At 36.1% G+C, this 17,348-nt stretch overlaps 1 protein-coding gene across 1 annotated transcript in view; it reads right to left on the bottom strand.

Moving 5' to 3' along the window:
- Positions 1–17,348, bottom strand: part of CNTN6 (contactin 6) — a 284,142-nt gene that overhangs the window by 192,852 nt on the left and 73,942 nt on the right. Inside the window, 1 exon segment of the mRNA XM_023249978.2 lies at positions 11,413–11,508. Within this exon segment, the coding sequence (XP_023105746.1) occupies positions 11,413–11,508 (96 nt within the window).

Raw genomic sequence — 17,348 nt, 5'->3', positions numbered from 1 at the left:
GATTTACGGTGGGTGGTTGGGGCTACACTGCATAGTCTACAGTAACAAGATGATTTGTGGTGCAGTGTGAAAGGTAAGGGGAAGCATAGGCTTTGTGGTATCAGACTGACCTCTGGAATGGCTTGAGCCTAAGGTAAGCCACAAGAACAATCAACCAAATCTGCATGATTAAGCATGAAAAACAGCCTCAAAAACAAAAAAGCAACATCAAGACTTAAGTGAGTTTCCCTGTGTATTGCCATGCATCTTTCCTGGGAGAAGTAAGCACTATCTCCGCATGTACTAGGAGAGTACAGCTGGAAGCCCTGTGCATGGGACTTGCCTGGACTCTGCTCTAAGCGCCTCTCTCTTTGAATCTGTATCATTTCATTGTAACAAGCCATAACAATGGCTTGTGGAGTTCTCTGCATCCCTCAAGGGAATTATCAAGTTTGAAGGTGATCTTGAGGATTTTAAGAACTTGCAGTTAGTATCAGAAGTGAAGGTGGTCTTGGGAATTCCTAACCTTGGCAGGGCATTACACATATTGTTTAATACTCATAGCTAACCCATGAGGTTCAAGATCACACAAGTGAGAAGTAGCAAAGTTAAGGTTTGAACTCAGGAGTCTGATTGCTAAGATCAGACATTACTCCCCACCAATATAGAGAATGTTGTAAGGGATGGTACTTTGTAAGGGACAGGGAAAATTTACAAGGCTTTGACAATCACTCTAACAAACATCTCTCAAGATTATCCATATTTCATGCTGGCCAACCAACTTCCTGATACATAATTGTTTTAAAATGTGGTTTTTTGTTATTATTTAGATATAGGGAGGACAACTGATTGGGAAATGGCTGCCAATGAAAAGACTGCTTATTACAGTTCCCAAGAAGAGAGGACATGCCACATCATGCAAGGCCATACAGGGGAGTACCAAGGTTAATCAGGGCGCAAGAGTGAAGGAAGAGGCAAAACATCAAGAAGGCTTAGGGGAGACTAGTTTGAATAATTTCATCAGTCTCTGGGGTATAGGGACTGTCCCTAATTGTTTGGGACCTGGCCCTGGAGTGATTAGGGCAGGAGAATATGACCAAAGTTTAAGAGCCCAGTAAAGGAAGTGGTTGGAGTTATGGGGACTGGATTGGTTAGTCCGCACATGAAAGCCCACTCAAAGGTGAGTCCTTTAATATCTGTAGGAATTGGTTAGCCTTGGGAGGGGCAGGCTCACCAGGGTCAGAAACGCTCAAGATGGTAAAGTATCAGACATACAGAAAAGAAGAAGCCATGATTAATACAATAATTTACAGTCCCAGGTAGAAAGAAAAAGGAATAGGGCATACATTCTCAACGGTATCAATATCAACTCCAAGGAAGTAAAAATTGGATGTGGGAGTGCAGAGGGTAGGTACAGGTATACAGTATATAGGGTATTAAAACATTATGGGTGGAACACTCAGAGGGCTCCTTTGTGTTATCAGGAAGGTGTTAATGAAATACAAGTGGCGAAAGACTAGAATGGAGTACCTTGGATAATGGATGTAAATATTCTACAAAATAAAAACTAGAACAATCTATTATAATCTATTATTAATATATTGATATATTAATATAAATGATTATTTTATGATTACATATAAGTATCTTATATATTTTCTCAGCAAGTGTTTTTTCATAAAGACCTGATCAACTCTGTGCTAAGAAAACCTAATTTCTAACTCCACAGAGCGGAGAATCAGACAGAAACGTAACAACTACAACTCTATGATGCTCTGTTTGGGTACGACGATTCCTCCCAGAGATTTCCTGTCTTCTCCTTCTAAAATATCAATAATGTTATAAAGACATCTTATAAAACAGAGATTTCTACCTTTAAACAGTCTGGGGGGTTATATTCATCAAGAGTTTGTTGATCTTAAACTGGCTTAAGAGTATTTCTGATGAAATTTTCTTTTCTCTTTTCTAATAGTTTCTGCTGGAACTGAGGGAATAGGGGAGGTAATAAGAAATGCAGGGGGTAGTGCCCACTTTGATAGAATGAAGCAAAATTGGCCTGACACAGACAAAATTATCATAGAGCTTACATAAGGATGACACAGGTTTTTGAGGCATTCCATTTTTTTTTAATTGAAAAAAGACATGAGAAATTCCCTGGGCCAATACAAATGTTTTGTATCTTGTTTTAAGCAGTGGTTTGATGGTGAGTACAATTATTAAAACTCATTAAACTGAACACTCAAGATCATTGTATTTTATTGAATATTAATTATACTTTGACTTTTCAAAATGAGTGTGGTGGGAAGACTGAATAATGATTTAAATATGAGGTTTGCAGGGTTGATTCCTTCATATATAACTAAAGTTGAGCAAATACAGCACTAACTATATGCTTGCTGTATTTTATGTAAGAGATTAAACTGCATTGGAAAATCACATATTTGTAAAGTGAACCATAGAGATCATGAGAAAATAGAGGCCCCAAGAGGAAGGTGACTTTACAAATATAGCAACCAGAAGAAGAGTGACATTAAAGAAATAATATTCAAAAATATGCATTGATTTTCCCCATATTCTCAGTACTATATTAGCATTTTAAACTTTTTATTTAATGATCCATAACCTAACAAACAACTCATCTATGTGTGTTCTTAGAGGCTGTTTGTAATCCTTCAAGGATAAAAGTGCCTATGATGGAAAAAGTAAGACAGTCTCAATGGAAGAGACATAGAGTCAGCATAGTGTGAGAAGAGACGTAATATAGTCAAGAGTTTGAAGGTCTGAGTTTGTATCATAATTTTGCCACTGACTGTGTGACATATAACAGAATATGTTAACACTCAAGCCTAATTTATCAGTAGAATGAGGGGTAGAACACATCTTGGGTTTTAATTTACAACAAAGGTAGTGGCCTTCTTTTTATTCTGTTGGCTTGGTAGACATTAGTATTCGATCACAGAATTCTTTCCCATTGAGTTCAAATGTAGCCATCAAGGAATTCTCATTGCAGTCAGTACTAAATGTGGGAATTCACAGCTAAAGATTGGAGTTAACATGGGGAAGACAATGTATCATCAGTTCAGGTGTAGATAATCTGAATTTCCTGGCCCTAACAGCCAAAAATTGTTAATTAGGTTATTTTATATGTCTATTCAGTAAACAGATACTTGCTAAGTGTGCCCAGAATGTGCAAGTCAGTGTGGTAGGTACTTTCAGGGATGCAGAAATAAACTGGATGAAACCAAAGGACTTACAGGTTAGCAAATGTGATGATGCCTCTACATTTGTTATAAAAAATAAGGTAGACAGTGATAACAGCAGTGAAGGATGTTTAGAAATGAGGTTGTGTGAGTGTGTGTGTTAGGGGAGGTGGGGAAAGTGTTCATAGGAGACAGCGATTCGGGTACATTTTGTTTCTTATGACATGAAAAATCATAAACTCGGGCCACAAGGCTGTTGTGAAATCATAAGGTAGCATAATAAATTCTAGCTACACCAAGCTAGATGACAGTCAACCCATGCTGAGTCTTGGTTTTTTCAGTGAACGCCTTTTTCAGCCTCTTCCCACATTAAAGATGGAGATCTGCATGCTAAAGGTGAAGGTCCTGCCAGATTTGTGGTATCAGTTGAGTGAAGTAACTCAAGCCTATTTTAGACAGATATGCAATCACAAATGTGCACAGAAAACAAAAACAAAAACAAAAACAAAAACAAAAACAAAAACAAAACTACCTTATACCTAAACACCAGGGAATTGAGCCCATAAGATAAAATTGAATTGAGCTTCCTAATAGAAAAGCATTGGTAATAATTTCACATAATAATTTTCTACAGAGGCTTAGAAAGAAGCCTATTGTTCTCTAGGAGATAACTAAACATTCCTCTCTCCTAAATTTAAATTGTGAATTTTAACTGTATTTGTGACCGTTATTTATCTTGGTTATAAGAAAAGTTAATTTTTAGTATTACAAGGAATAGTCATTTCTCAGTTTTCATTTTTAGATTCATTGAAATAGAAAGCATTTTAAAAACCACAATTGATTTGTTTCTGTTTTTTAACCAAAATCCAGTCCTCAGAGACCATAAAAAAATTGAATGTACACTGGGTGGCTCATTCTGTAGATCTAGTACTCTTTAAAATTTTTTATTTATTTTTTTAATTTTAGTGTTTATTTATTTTTGACAGAGAGAGAGACAGAGCATGAGTGGGGAGGGGAAGAGAGAGAGGGAGACACAGAATCCAAAGCAGGCTCCAGGCTCTGAGCTGTCAGCACAGAGCCCGACGTGGGGCTCGAATTCACAGACCATGAGATCATGACCTGAGCTGAAGTCAGACGCTCAGCTGACTGAGCCACCCAGGCGCACCTTAAATTTTTTCGAATATTAGCAAATGTAAACTTTTAAAATGTTATTATCACTTCCTATAGATTCCAAAGGGATAAAATTCTTGCTAATCCCATAAACAGTAATTTAATGATCATCAATATTTTTTACATAAAATCTCATTTTGGGGGAGGTAGTTTATAAAAAGTGGTATCTTGTAAGAATTCTTTCAGTTTCTTCTAGGGAAAAAGAAAAAAGATAAAGATGAATAGATGCAAATATTGCCCTCCAGTTCTGAGAGTATGTACCAGCCACTGAGTTCATGAAGACTGCCTCTTTTCTATCCTTGAGGTGGGGGGGTACTATTTTTCAGTTGCTATTGATGGTTCTTTGATTATTCACTTTGGCTTATTGGGTCATTATTAGGATGTGTGGTGTGTGTGTGTGTGTGTGTGTGTGTGTGTGTGTGTGTGTGTGTGGTGTGGGGAATAGACTGATGGTGGATAAATGAGCTCTTGTAGAGGAAGATGAAGAAGAAGAAAAGGAAGCAAAGTTGGTGGGAGTGGGATCCAACAGAGGTAAGAGTTGTCCACTCAAGGGAGTGATACAGTGTGGGGCTCTTATTTGGGAAACTGCTGGGAGAACTGAGGTAAGAATCACCATAGGGAGCTCAGGGAGTCAGAGATAGGCTACCTTCCCCAACCGTGCAGACTTTGTGTTCCAAAGAACAGCCATACATGGGATCTTTGTTATCCAGGTGGTCAGGGAGTGGTATAACAGCTGCACAGGGCCCCATGCTTATAAGAATCCCACATAATAACTTATGAACAAGGAACCCTGCATTTTCATTTCTACCTTGGCCTCACAAATAATGCAACCAATCCTGAGTACGGGCAATACTGTATCCCTACTGTCAATCTCCAGACCATTCCACCTTCTCTACTGCTGTCTCCATGAAAACTACAGGACCAAAGGTAAAACCAGGCACCTGCTGGGCTACAGGAGAGAAAGTATTGAGCTACACTTGGGGAATAACATGAGGACTTAACATGGGGAAATGCAGCCATTGTAGCCTGACACCATGGCCTATAACTGTATATAAACATACTATATTTTCTATAAGAGATCCAAATGAAAATTGTGTATATGAAGGACTTTTGTACAACCACCAACTTTAATTATTTCATCTCCATTGGCTTCCACAACTCAAAGAAATGTAAAGCAAAGTGTGAAAAGGTAGGAAAGAAAAAGAAAAAAAAATTGTATGTATGGAAAGAACTGATGTCAGCTACCAAAAAAAGTACTTCATTAGACATCGGGCAGCTTTTGGAGCTTGCATAGCTCCCTATGGAAGGTGTTTACTTAGGGAGGAAATCCACCATTGAAATTGATCAATGGGGAAGTCTAAGAATTGTAAAAACAACAAAGCCTTTTGCAAGTCATTCTATGTGGATAAAATAGGTGAACCTCCCACTGGGGCATTTATGAGGACACACTGGCCTTGCCTCTTCATCTCCCTTGATTGGTTTCACTCTTCAACTTCTTTTTCTCTTAGGCAACATGAAACAGACCTTTGTATATGACAAGATTTCTTTTATGTGTGTATTTGAACAGGGTAGGCCGGAGAAATCATACTGAAAGGGGCAGTTTATCATACACCTCTTTTCCCCTCTCCTTTATTTAAAAAAGAAGACTAGATTGAATGGCTTCAGAAAGGCTACTGAGTGTGGCAGACATTTAGCCATTGCTAAAGCAGCTCCACGCTATAAAAGTTCTATGGCCAGCGAGACTGCACAGTGCTGCTTGCTGCAGCCACGTTCAGGTTGTCTTTTCCACTCAGGAAGCTAAATTAGGAGTTAAGAGGCACCAATTTAGCATTTCATGCTCTAAATGAAAGATGAAAGAGCCCTAACTCACAGGAAATATTAAAAAAAGAAAAACACCTAAGTGTAAAGCAGAGTGGCTACATGACTTGCATTTGGATTTTATTTTGCCGGTCATGCCATAAGACTCAATATTTTGGTCATTCTAAATTAAAGATGTCTTTGTGAAAGTTTCCCAAAATGATCAAAATGAAGGTCATTTTCCTTCCTAAGTAATTCTGGTAGAGTAGGTGGAATTTGTGAAACCATCTGTAAAAACTGGGTTTGGATTCACAAGAAGGTCTGAAGGTATGAAACATTTTCACATATAAACACAGATTTGCAAATCTCTTTTGAAATTATAGGTAAGCCTTCAGTAACATCAACCATCTTTGTGGCTCAATTCTGACACCCATCTGGATGTGGCTCAAAATGATTTCTTCCACAAATACACAGAAAAAACTCCTTTTTATTTTGGCAAATTTGGTATCTTGTCATCTCTTTCATTTTCTACAATATACTAACATATATATATATATATATGTGTATCTATCGTCTATATTAAACAATAAATACTTTCATCACAAAAATCATCTTACTCCCTTTTATATTCCTCATATTATTTGGGACAGTGCTTTGAAGCTGGTAGATTAATCAATTAATATTTGTTAAATGAATGAAAATAACAAAGGCCTAAAATTTATTGATAATATTACATCTCTAAGAACTAAAAAAACCAGTAAGGAAAAAAAAATAGGACATAGCTCCTAATCTATGCAAGTCACTATTTTCTTAATTTATATAATCCTCATAAAACTTCATGAGATGTCATTATTAATATTTTAATGTTTCAAGTAAGAACAGTGAGATACAGAGATAAGTAATTCAAGTTTATAGAGCAGCAGAGCAAGGATTTGAATCAATGCAGTCTTCAGTCTGTGCTTTTAATTACTATGCTATATATAGCTTTTCTAACAGATTATATTTATTGTGTCTGTTGTAAGTGCTTTACATGCACTAACTCATTTCTATCATGAACTCTGTTTACAGAAGCTGGCTATAAGCCAGGATTGGATATATTAGCATTTTAACTGGCCTTTAACAATACAAAACATAGGCTGAGAATTTTATACTTTTGTGGTTTTATTCTAATGCAGTGGTTATCAAAATGTGCATTGAGAACCCCTAAGGGGTTCCTGACTTCCTTTCAGATTGTTTATGCAATCAAAGCTCTTCTTGATACCAAAGTAAGTGATTTGTATTTTTTGTTCTTTTTCTCCTCACATGTTCTAAATAACATTCTTTTTAAACAAATGATTTTCATTGTGGAAAAGAAGAGTCTCTAAGTGTAAAAACTACAGCAAATAAATATAAAATTAAACAAGAAATCATGGATAAGCTTCTTAAATGCAACAATTCTAAGCAGAAGGGATTTTGAGGTCCCTGTATCCCAAAGGACTGGTTCTATCAACTAGTGAACCATGTGAAGTTCCTTATTAGATCAAGATTTAACAAGCAATGATTATTCCACAAATTTTAGGAATGATTCTTTACTGTCTAACTCCGTGTAACACCATGAAGAAATTTCAAGTGTACATACAACTTTTAACCATTCCTAGTAAAGCTACTTAATTGCTCTAATTTACATAATAAGTATATTAATGTAATGCTAAAAAAGCACTAGTTGTTCCTAATTCTATAAACACAAACAACATATTTTTATATAATACTATGAATTTGACAGTCTCATATTATTTCCTAACTTGAACTTCAAGTGAAAAATACCAAGATTGAAAATGTTCTACATCATTTCATAAACTTGATGTCCACATAGATACTTAATTCCTAGGCTATGTAACTCACATGTAGTGTGCAGTTATCTGTTTGAATCATATCTTAGGACCACTGAAATAACTATTACTTATTTTCAAATGTTCATTAGGAACGTTATCCTTATATTCCAGTGAAACCAGTATATTATGGTACTGTAGTATAACTAGTTCCAAATTTGGGCTTATTATTATTATTGTTATTATTATTATTATTATTATTATTATAACATGAGTTTGTGTCCTTCAGATATGACATTAACAAAAAAATAAACACCTGGCTTCATGGACAAACATCCACCATTACATTAAAGGAAAGTATCTTTGTAATATTACTAAACTCAAAGCACATTCTTCTCAATGAAACATTATTAGAATTTTTGGTACCCGCCACAGTAAATAATTAATAATGAAACTTTCCCACCTACTGTCAGAGCATTATCTTCTCTGAAATTTCCAGGTCACCTAGATTTCAGTGACACATGCTATTTCTTCTATTGTACTTCTATAATAATCACTTGGCAAAATTGTCCAACTGCCGATTGTGGAATAGAACAAGTATAGTGTGATCCCCAGTGACCTTTCCTCCATATTCACACCCTTTTCTAGTTCCCTGCCATTCAGTGTGTATGAGCCCAGTGACCTACTTCTAATCAAGAGAAAAAAGCAGAGGGGATGGAGTATCCTATCCATGATGAGTTACATAAGACTGTAACTTCCATCTTGCTAGAAGAGTGTCCCTATTGGGTAATTAACTTGCATACTTTAACAAAGTAAGCATCTGTGTGGAGAGGGCCATGCGGGAACTAACTGAGGGCAGCCTCTGGGCCACAACCTGTTAAGAGATGAGGTCCTCAATCCAGCAAAACTCAAGGGACTGAGTCTGCCAACAACCTTAAGGGTTCAAAAGCAGATCCTTTCCCAGTTGAGTCTGCAGATAAAAGCCCAGTCATGGTTGATACCTTGAGTACCACTTTCATATGAGATCTTGAAGCACAGAACCCAGATGAGCAGTGCCCAGAATAGTGACCCACAAAAACTGTGACATAATAAGTGCATGTTGTTTTAAGCCACCAAATTCATGGTACTATTATTCTGTAGCAACAGAAAAATCAATATAGTGATTCAGATACCAGTTTTCTTTTTTTTTATGGATTCATTTAAAACATGTTTTTTAAATTTTATTTTAGGGAGACAGCAAGTGAGCAGGAGAGAGAGAGAGAGAGACAGAGACAGAGACAGAGAGAAAGAGGGAATCTCAAGCAGGCCCCATGATCGGTGGGAAGCCTGACACGAGACTTGAATCCTAGTCCCCGGAATCATGATCTGGACTGAAATCAAGAGTCCCAACACTCACTGACTGAGCCACTCAGATACCCCAAGATATCAGTTCTCTTTATAGGTTGCCAGAAACAGAATTGGGGTTTTGATTCCAAGAGGTACTCTTACTTATTAGAAAAGGAAAATTTATATGAAAATGTGTCTACAATGCCTAGAAAATAAGGGACACTGAGGATTATAAATATATGAAATCCAGTTGTATACTATGTGATCAGTAGAATACTGGCCCTAGTGAGACATTTTGGTACTTAACTAATGTTGAAGGAAAAGATATGGCCTTGGCCAAGAACCTGCTTACGCCACCATTTGATCAACCTACTTCTTTTTAAATGTATTTTCATTAATATTTTAAATGCACTTAAAATTACTAATTGACTAATAATAGGTATTAAGCCATGGTTTATCTTTGAATAAATGGAACTGTCTTTTAATAGAATTTGCCACCTTGTATCTTTAGACTCACTTTCTTTACCTTCTCTAGTTTGATTTTTCTTCACTACATTAACTTTTTTCAATGATCATCTCAGTATTAGAACGATTCTGTTTCTCTGAGAACTGTAAATTTCAATATTAACTTAGAAACATTGTATGTTGCCTTTTAAATTCCGTGCCTATGTATATAGAATATTTCATCTTGTCCTTTTTAAAATTCACAACTCTAACCCACACAAGAAGGACCAAAAAAAGACCATGCCTGTGAAAATTGCACCAGTGTTTTTCAGTAAGTTAAGTGAATGATAAAATAAAAATGAAATAATTATTTGAGATAATACATTGTATGTGTTTAACTTGGACTCCTATAGAGCTGATCTTTAGTTTTATCTTTTGAAAAAGCTATAGAGTGAATTTTTCTAGGATTACTTTTAAAGAAAGAAATTAAATTGTCCATGCAACACCATTACATATGCAAGAAAAAATATTCACAGATGCATGATAAACATTTCAATTGGATTACACTTTTATAGCTGGAACTGAAATATAATTTTAAGCCACAAGCATTCAGGCATGTTTCATCAATTTTCTGTTCCTTTGCCCATATGAAATGTGTGATAAATGATATAAATATATGCATACTTTGTATAAGAGTTACACTTTTGAGGTTAAAAACAAAAACAAAACAAAAAAAGGTAGAGAAAATGGCAAAAGGAGATGGGTGAGTACTTATCTTCATTTTTAACACAGAATACCAATTAATTATATGCTTTAAACTAAGAGAATACTTATTGTAACTACATATTTGATCCTTGCTCAGGACGATGACACAATTTTGAATTAAAAAAAAAAAATCAACAGGACTTGCTGGAAATGAACTACTGAGTAACTATAGTTCTACAATGACTTCAGAGAGCAGTGTGCCCTGAAGCACATGTTTCTAGGACTGAGAAAACAAACTATATGGAAGGTCTGTTAACTGGAGTACCTGCCTGAAAACTGGAGAAGGAAGATGCTTATCTTCACACTCCAACGCTGATAAGGAAAATATAATCATTAAAAGTTGATGCATAGGAATGCTAAGCCAATGTTATTTGTCTCTCTGGGATACTTGGATAAAACATTGAGTAGATTTGACTACCATTCCTAAACAAAAGGCTTAGAAGAGTGGCTGGAAATAATTAAAGTGATATTAATCGGTGAATATCAAAAGGTCTTGAAATCATTCAATATACACAGAGTGCTTTGGAAATATAAATCTTTGAGAAACAGAAGGAAAAGATGTGCTTGGGTGACTGCTGTGGTGACAGGTGTGATGTCAGTGGGGTTGACAGAGGCGAAGGCTGATAGTGGACAGAGACAGTGTTTTCCTACGGGGTGTGCAATAGGTACATGCTGAATATTCAGTAGTCTTTTGTAAATGTTATTACTATTTGGATTCTTTATAAAGAATAAGTCCAACTGAGCAGAATAAAATGCTCTAAAATATCAATTTTCCACACTCATGAATAACGTGGCTGTTTAAGCCATGAATCATTAACATGGCAAAAACAAATCACAAGGGTAAGTACCTTGTGTGCAAGACACATACTTAGCTGGAAATAAGTCACCTTGAAAACTCAAAACTACATAAACATAGTACTTACAGACACACCTATACACATAATGCTGAGAAGTATATATAACTTTATGTCTCCACAAGATATTGCCCAGAAGTTTAGATGTTTGTATTGTCAGAGCACCTAAAAAATAAACAAAAATAAATTCTATATTTCTTGCTCTAAAAACTGTTGTTATTCAATTTTTTACATGGAAAACAAGATAAAAATCTCAAAAAAACCCAGAAAGATTTGGACTAATAACTAAAGTAGCTCTCAAGATTTGATGATGCACATTTCATTAACAATGTGAGAAGTAAGTTCCTCCTAATATGACCTCCATATAGAGATAGCAACTCCCAAGTTTTTCTCCGCTTTGTGGGGATATGGATAAGCAACTATGTGCAGCAATGTGCTTTATTCATTGTGCATCTCTGGAGAAAATCAGGTCACCTTCAATGATCTTATCAGTCAAAGAAAATAGGACTGCTTCACAAAGCTATTAAAATGGAAGAGAATTAGAATGTATAAAAAGCTTTCAGATGCTGGGATCAAAGGGAAAAAGGTCACAGACTAGGCAGGGATTGTTGCCTTGGCTGAAATTCATGGTTTTGATTAACATGAAGTTGTAAATGGCTATAACATTGTAAGCAGTCATAATAAAATAAAGTAAGAAAGAAAGGCCAAGGACATTATAGAAATGTAGAGGAAAGAGTCAAAAGAATAATGCTAACAAGTGGAGAAAAATAAGCAACTAGAACAGAATTATAATAACATGCTTTGGGGTAATTTGTTTATGATTCTCAAAATGCTTTAGCATATACTGGGGAATCTAACCCTCACAAGAGAGGTAAGTATTGTCATCCATACTTCATAGAGATGGAGACCAAGGTTAAGATGTAACTTTTGCAAGTTCAAAGAACTATTGGCAGCAGAGCGACTGTTCTCTTCCAAGCCTTCAAAACACTCAACAGAACATTGTTAAATATCCACAAATATTCATTAAATGAATAAGCTTGTACTTAAGCCTACTTTTCTAATTCCAAATCTAATGTTCTTTCCAGTTACCTGACTTCCTCAGTAAGTGATAAATCTATGCAAAACCATTTCAACTCTGTTAAAAACCTATGCCGAGACAGAAGTAAGTAAAATACTTAGTAAATGTCTATTTTAAACTAGAATTAGCTGCAGGAGTACCTTAGGTGACAATGTCCAACTAGGATGACAGAAAATGACTCACCCATTTTGGTTGAGACTAATAAAAATATCATAATCCTATCAGTCAACAGATTATGTCTTAATTACAGGTAAGGTAACTAACCACTTTCTATGTGTCAACACAGAGAAATGGGAAGATAAGTATTATGAATATCCATATTTACTTCTCCTAGATTCACTAGTTCTTGTCTCTTACTCCCCCTTTCTTTTCTTTGCATGCTCTGTGTCCTACTTTTTTTTTCCTAAATCATTTGAAAGGCAGTTGCAGGGAACCAACAATTTTTGCCAAGGATGCACAAAGCTGAAAATATTATGCCAACACTTTTTTGAACCAACTTTGCTTGAACCAATAAGAGCTGAGATCACAAGAATACAAACTAGCTCCAGATATGAAGAACACCATGCCTAAAGGAGTGATGGTGAGCATTTTCCTTCCTTTGTAACAAATTGTTAAGGATGAGCATGGGCCGGTGGCTGCAGATAAAATAAAAATTCACCCTCACTTTCAAGCACTCGCCACAGAAACTCTTGGTGCCAGAGATAAAAGGGAACTTTGCACTCAGTCGCGGGCTCCTTCTTTGGACCTTAGCAGAAGCTCACAAAAAATTGTTGTAGTATAATCCTTATTGTAAAGACAAGCAGAGGGAAGAGCAGCCACTGCAAAAAGGCCCAAAACCCCATTCATATCCTTTGCCCCCATCTATGGAAGGAAAGCTTCAAACTGCAGGGAGAAGTGCCTTCGGGAAGGGAAGTGGTGAAAACACATTGTAGCTGGAGACCGGAAATGTAAACATAACAAATCAAATACATCTTTCCCAGAGTTATAGCTGGGAAGAGGGCAAGAAGACTGACACAGCCATATCCTGAAACCCAGGAACATAGTGTTTGCCTAAAACTGAAGCTTAGTCAGAACAAGAATGTCCCTCCCACTTGCCTTGAGGTGGAAGAGAGGCAAGTGACATCTAATAGTGGGATACAACTTGGGGACTTTCAAAAACATGTGTAACGACTCTGTCTGAGGTGCAGTTCGAAGAGGAGAACCCCAAAGAGGAGAGTGGAATAGACACTGAGAAAAAATTCTGGCAAATCAATCCTCACCCGAAACACAGTTATCCCCAAAGAAGTCAAAAGCAGTGGTCAACTGAGGATAATTAAAGCAAATCTAAACCCAGTACCTCTCTTGGCTAGACAGACTCAAACTCCCACACTGGAGGCTTACCAGAGGTAAAAGCACCCCGAATCCCAGGGACAGAAACTATTTAGTCTAAGATGTTCAGCTTTCAGCAAAAAGTTTTAAAGCATATGGGAAGACAAGGAAAAAATAACACTACCAAGGAATAAAACCATCAACAGAACCGGAATTGGATATGACACAGGTACTGGAGTGACCAAATGGACACTTTAAAATAACTATGATTAATACATTAAAGCTCTAATGGAAAACACAGATCATATGCAACATCAGCAGGGTAACTTATACAGACATGGAAAAAATCAACTGGATATGTTAGAAACGAACAACAGTGATAAAGAAAGCCTTCAACAGTCTCATCAGCAGACTTGACACATTCAAGGAAAGAATAGGTGAAACTGAAGGTAAGTTAATAGCAACCCCTAACCTAAATCATAAAGAAAGAATATGTGTGAAGAAAGCACAAGAGCCTCCAAGAGCTGTTAGACAATATCAAACTGTCTAACTCGTATGTAATTAGAATTTCACAAGAAGAAAGTGAGACCAGGGAAATAAGAATAATGATCAGCATTAAAAATATTTAAGTGAGTCATATTCAAACAGAAAATATCAAGACAAACAGAAAATCTTAAAAACAAACATAGAAATGACACATATACACAGAAAAACAAGTACAAAAATTGCACACTTTCCCTCAGAAATCATGTAGGTTAGAGAAAAATGGAGGATATCTTCAAAAGGCTGAAAGAGGGGTGTCTGGGTGGCTCAGTTGGTTGAGTGTCCATCCCACTCTTGATTTCTGTTCAGGTCATGATCCCAGAGTTGTGGGACTGAGCTGGGCTCTGGGCTCCGTGTGAAGACTGTTTTAAGATTCTCTCTCTCTCTCTCTCCCTCTGCCCTTTTCCCCCACTCATGCTCTCTCTCTCTCAAATAACAACAAACAAAGGGCTGTAAGAAAAATGTGTTTACCCACAATTCTATACTCAGTGAAAATATCTTTCATAAATGAAGAATAAATACAAATTATCCTTAGACAAACAAAAATTCATGGAGTATATTGTCAGCAGATTTGCACTAAAAGAACTATTAACGAAAGCTCTTCAGATGGTGGATGCTAGACAAAATCTTTGAAATAGGGAGATTAAGTGTGCAGGAAGAAGGTAAAAATACAATTTACCGCTGTAACAGTAAGTTGCAGAATATCACATTTCATCTCTAAATACCTCAGCATTTATTTTTTAATAAAGGGCTATTATCCTGCAATAATCATAAGAGCATTACCACAATTGAGAAAACTGACACATATACAGCATTTCATTTTAGTCTATATTAACTATATCCAACTGGCCAAAAATATGTATTTTTTATATCTGATTATGTTTTTCAGGATCACATCAAAAATGAATTTTTGATACAATTTCTTTAGTTTCTATTAATTTGGAACAGTTCTTCTATGTTTTCTACTTTTATCACATCAAGAGTTTTGAAAGGCGTGTGCCATGAAGGAAGTTTCTCAACCTGAATTCTATGGCGGTTTCCACAAGATTAGATTCAGGTTAAACATTCTGAGCAAGAATATGACATAGAGGATGTTCTATATATCTTACTGTATGAGGAAGCATTCTATTTCATTTGGTCCCTTGAAGAGTGATGCTAATTTTGATCACGTGGTTAGAACGGAATGTGTAAATCTTGCCAGGAGGGAAGTCTCTTTCTTTGTAATGCAGAAATCATCTGTGATGATAATTTGAGACTATGTGTAGTATATTTTATTCCCCAATAAATTATAAACATTTTAACTTTCGTCCAAGCTAAACATCTATATAAATTGATTTCTATACACATTGTTTCTATTTTCATAAATGCCATTTGCAAAATATAACTTTATTCCTTGTTTGTTAAATAAACAGATATAGTTCAATTAAGGTTACAATTTCCTTTAACTCTTCATTTACTCGACCAATAATGGTCTTAGACTGTTCTCCTTTGCTTTTTGTGATACAACACCCTCTAGCTTGCTTCAGATCTTTGTGGTCGCTACGTCTTCATCACTTTTGCCTGCTAAATATTCTCTATTAGCCACTCTCTTCAACTAACCAGATTGAATCCAGTTGTGTCATGTTTGGTCATGGTACCTCTTTGTTCCTCTATGCCTATTATATTTTATTCATACCCATGACATGATGATTTCCAAGTTCACCAAGGCTCCAACTCAGCCTTATATTTTTGGCTCCATGGGTATTCATTTTTATAGTCCACACTTCTATAGAATAATAAACTTATATGGAATAAGTAACTCATGTTCAAACTCAACATCTGATTATCTTCCTTCTGCAGAAAATGGCACCACCTTTGAACCGAATGCTCCACCAGACACCTGGGAGTCTTCCTTAATATCTTCCTCTCACCTCTCTGTATAATACAATGCAAAGTCCAATTTTTAGACCTTAGATTAAGCCCCCAATCTTTTCAAATGATTCTACTGCTATAGCCAGATCCCTACATCAAATCACTGACTTTTTTCTTTTGCCTTGATTGCAATGATTGCCTTTTTAACTTTCATTCTTTCCATACAGTCACCATTGAGCAGCCAATGTAGTATTTTCAATATAGAAATTTGATCACATTTTTGTTGTTTCTATCCCCTATCCTACCTCCCTCATCCATCTAGAAACCACTCAGTGACTAGATTATTTTTGGACAAAAGGAGAAATGCTTAATAATTTGCAAAAGGACTACAAAGTCTTATATGACTTGATCCCTGCCTCTCCCTATTGCTTCATCTGCTGTTCTTCCCATTACTACCTTCTACTGCCTTTCTTTTGGCCTTAAACTACCTGTGTTTCCTCCCACCTAGTTTCTTTGTTGTTTATTTTTGCCTGTGTTACAAATGCCTTTTCTCCACTGCATTTAATTAATGGTCAATTATTCAGATTTTAGAAGGTCAATTCATCAAAGTAGTTTCATTGTATTCACTAAATGAAGTGAGCTTTCCATAGTATAAGCTTTTAAAGTAGGGTATATTTTAGTGCTCCAATCACAGGTGTTTGTGTGTGTGTGTGTGTGTGTGTGTGTGTGTGTGTGTGTGCACGCATGCATGCACATGCCTAAGGGTAAAATTACTGGTCTGTAAGCTCTGTAAAGATTGGGCCCTTGTTAGTTTTGCTCAGTACTTTGCTTACCTATAGCACAGTGCTTGGTATCTTAATTTAATTTTGTTTGAGTTTCTCCTATGTGTCCTTGCTGATTTAGGCACAGAGATTTAGAAGTGAGCAGTAGGAGACATGTAACAGTTGTTGAATGGATGAGTGAGGTTGTATGAGATTACTGTGGACCCCAAATCCATACAGATAGTTACTAATTATACTTCCTTCCATAATTATAATCTGGAATTTAAAAAGAAAAGGAAAAAATGGGAAAAGGATTCAGTTGTTGTCATTACCATCATTCAATATATAGGGTTCCATTTATGATGAGAAACCTGGAAAATCCATGAGAGGCAGCTAAATAATTTCAAACTGAAGCAGAGTCCACTCTACTGTGCATGTGGGTGTGTATGTTTATATACATAAAA

Source organism: Felis catus, chromosome A2 (assembly GCF_018350175.1).
Source record: "Felis catus isolate Fca126 chromosome A2, F.catus_Fca126_mat1.0, whole genome shotgun sequence".
Taxonomy (NCBI): domain Eukaryota; kingdom Metazoa; phylum Chordata; class Mammalia; order Carnivora; family Felidae; genus Felis; species Felis catus.
This window is presented reverse-complemented; position numbering and strand designations above follow the sequence as displayed.